General features: G+C 34.6%; 1 protein-coding gene across 1 annotated transcript; it reads left to right on the plus strand.

Moving 5' to 3' along the window:
• The first annotated feature begins 1,453 nt into the window (after positions 1–1,453).
• LOC111893896 (uncharacterized) lies at positions 1,454–3,093 on the plus strand. The gene is made up of 3 exons (XM_042899707.2): positions 1,454–2,062; positions 2,108–2,542; positions 2,623–3,093. The coding sequence occupies exons 1-3, from the start codon at positions 1,454–1,456 to the stop codon at positions 3,091–3,093; spliced, it is 1,515 nt and encodes a 504-aa protein (XP_042755641.1).
• Positions 3,094–3,304: the final 211 nt, after the last annotated feature.

Below are 3,304 nucleotides of genomic sequence, written 5' to 3' on the forward strand. Positions count from 1 at the left end.
TTCCATGTGTTCTTTAATTCCGATTTCCAATTTTCTTTTAGTTGGGAGCTTGATCTTCGATGCTCCATACTCAAAGAACCACCACACACACAAAAACACTTTCTCTACATTTTGTTTCTCGCTGGAGCTAGAAATTGGAACTGTAGCAGTGTGTTGTTTCTTTTAATATATCTGCTACATTTTTATCTTGTTTAAAGATCACCATGATTAATTTGAAATCCCTATCTCACCGGAAATAATTTGAAGAATAAATTGTATCAGTCATAATCAAAATTGAGATAGATGAGAAATTGAGGGCCACTCTTGCTCCCCTTTTTTCAGGAACGATTGGTTTTACCTTCATACATATAGAATAGCGATTTAGTACGGTACACGATCCATTAGACATCAAGAATATCTTGATTCTTGATTTTCAAGTGTAGAATCAAAGAACGATGACCGATTAGGGCATAACAAGGAATGGATATCTTGAAATCATGGAGATAATGAAGTCCAAAAGGTGAAGGTCGTGCTAGGCGTGATCTTTAAAGTCTTTGGCTTTTATTTTTGAATATACCTTAATTATAGGTTGTTAATTTTGGATATAATTGTAAAATTGAAATTTTTCCTTATAAAATGATTGGACCATATTTGGTCATACAACCACACAATAGTTGTGGTATATATATGAACATAATTCTCTCTCTCTATCTCTCTCTCTCTCTCTCTCTCTCTCTATATATATATATATATATATATATATATATCATTTTCTTCATCTAACCGATTTCCCAATCCACAACAGGTCATTTTTTTTGTCATTTTCTACTTACGTGGCACTGATGACTGGGCATTGTGTTGAGCTGAGGCGGGACCTATACACCAATGTATTCTTTGATAATAAAAAATTTGGATGAGGGCAAGGATAATTGTTGTTAGCGAGAATCGAACCCTTGCCTCCTCCATATCTGAGCAGTACACATACAACCATGATCAAACGTTTTTTGTGTTATTCATTGTAATATTGTAACTATAAAGAATATCACTGACTTAGTAATAATAATAATAATAATAATAATAATAATAATAATAATAATAATAATAATAATAACAACAACAATAACAATAATATATATATATATATATATATATATATATATATATATATATATATATATATATAGGGAAATCTTCCAAAATGTCTCAAACTTTTGGGAAAAGTTACACTTTTGTCGCAACATTTTTTTTGAACAAAAAAACCTAGGAAACCGGGTAAATCGAACATTTTGGCCCTATGTTACCGGCAACCCTCATTTAGCCGGTTAAATTGGCTTATGTGGCAAGGAGTTACTTACATGGGTTTAATCGATCTCATTTACACACATACATACACAATACAACTTACCTCTCTCATTTCACTTTCTCCCTCCCTCTCAGTAAACTAGGGTTTTTTTACCCTCGTTCAGTTGAAATCATGGATGGCATCCATGATTTTGATACAATAGATGTGGAGCTGGATGCGTACTTGAAAAAGAAACAAGCTTCCCAATGCAAAGATGAATTTCTCAATATTCTATGTGAAGAAGATGATTACAATGCAGTAGATGATGCCCAAACTGAAAATGATGCTCAAACTGGAATCACTAAAGAAGAATCAGATGAAGATTATCTAGAAGGTAGTAACGAGGAAGGTAGTGATGAGGAATTTGAGTATTCCACCCACAATCCAAAGGTGAAATGGAAAAAAATGAGACCAATGCTTGGTGAAAGGTATGAATCCCCACATGAACTGAAATTGTGTTTGACCAACTATGCTGTTAGTAAGGGTTTTCAAATCCGTTTCAAAAAATGTAATAGTGTTAGACTAGTGGCAATATGTGGAAGTGATCCAGAGAAGTGTCCATTTGTGGTTAGGTCTTCTTGGATGAGTACTGAAAGGTCTTTCCAAGTCAAAGAGACGATAGACATTCATAAATGTGTTAGGAATTTTAACAATTCAAGGCTTATGGATCCTACCTGGTTAGCTAGGAAATTCGTGAAGGATTTGATTAGGAAACATAATTTAAAATGCAAAGAGATGCAGGTAATTATAAAAAGTAAATTTCATTGCAAAATTTCATGGTCAAAGTGTTATAGATCAAGGATGAGGGCACTGTCATTAATTCATGGGAATTTGAGTGACCACTACACAAGAGTTTGGGATTATGGGCATGAGCTACTGAGATCCAATCCAGACATCACAGTTAGGATTACAGTTACTGTAAACCCTGATAATACCACATCATTTCATAGATTCTACATTTGCTTTAAATCAATAAGAGAAGGGTGGAAAAGGGCATGTCATAGAGTAATAGGATTGGATGGTTCTTTTTTGAAGGGACAATGTAAGGGTGAATTGTTAACTGCAATAGGTAGGGATGCCAATAATCAGGTGTATCCTATAGCTTGGGCAGTTGTTGATGTAGAGAACAAGAACAACTGGAAATGGTTCCTGGATTTGGTTAATGATGATCTTGGATTACAGGGTGGAAAGGGTGTGTGTGTAATCAGTGACCAACACAAGGTAAAGTAACTATCTCTTTATTTTTCATTATTTACAATAGTGTGTGGTGTTGCTAATTAACTTTTTTTTTCATGTTATAGGGTCTTGTTGAAGCTAGTAAAGATATTCTACCATATGTTGAGCACAGGCAATGTGCAAGGCATATCTATGCCAATTTCAGAAAAGTTTATAGTGGAGTGCAGTTCAGAAACATGTTTTGGGCAGCTGCAAAATCTACCACAGAAGGAGATTTCAAGTTTAATATGGAAAGGATTAGGGCAATAAGTTATGCTGCTTATGATCATCTCATGGCAAGGGAACCAACTTCATGGTGCAGGGCTTATTTCTCTACTGGCTTGGCTTGTGAGGCTGTAGAGAATGGGATTGTTGAGTGTTTCAATGCAATCATTGTAGACGCAAGAAATAAACCTTTGCTAACTATGCTTGAAGAGATTAGGATTTACATGATGGAAAGGGCTTTCAATCTGAAACAAGAGGCTGAAAAATGGGTTGGTGAAGTTTGTCCTTTCGCGATAACAAAGATGGAAGAATTTGGAGAAGACATTAAGTAAGTATTATCAATTGTTTTGTTTTTACATGTTCTATCTTATGTGTTTGTATCTTATGTTCTGTCTTATATGTTTGCAAAAGTTGACATGCAGTTCCAAGTGGAGTGAATGAATATGAAGTAAGGAATGGGTTTCGAAACTATGGAGTTAACTTGAAGGAAAAAATATGTGCTTGTAGATTATGGGAACTTTCAGGAATACCTTGTGTGCATGC

Source organism: Lactuca sativa, chromosome 2, assembly GCF_002870075.4.
Source record: "Lactuca sativa cultivar Salinas chromosome 2, Lsat_Salinas_v11, whole genome shotgun sequence".
NCBI classification, from domain to species: domain Eukaryota; kingdom Viridiplantae; phylum Streptophyta; class Magnoliopsida; order Asterales; family Asteraceae; genus Lactuca; species Lactuca sativa.

What these genes read in the sequence shown, in the direction of transcription:
- LOC111893896 (XM_042899707.2), top strand. Translation starts at nt 1,454, where the DNA reads ATGGATGGCATCCATGATTTTGATACAATAGATGTGGAGCTGGATGCG. An exon ending in TAAAATGCAAAGAGATGCAG is followed by an intron (nt 2,063 to 2,107) that starts GTAATTATAAAA and finishes TCATGGTCAAAG; the next exon opens with TGTTATAGATCAAGGATGAG. An exon ending in TAATCAGTGACCAACACAAG is followed by an intron (nt 2,543 to 2,622) that starts GTAAAGTAACTA and finishes TTCATGTTATAG; the next exon opens with GGTCTTGTTGAAGCTAGTAA.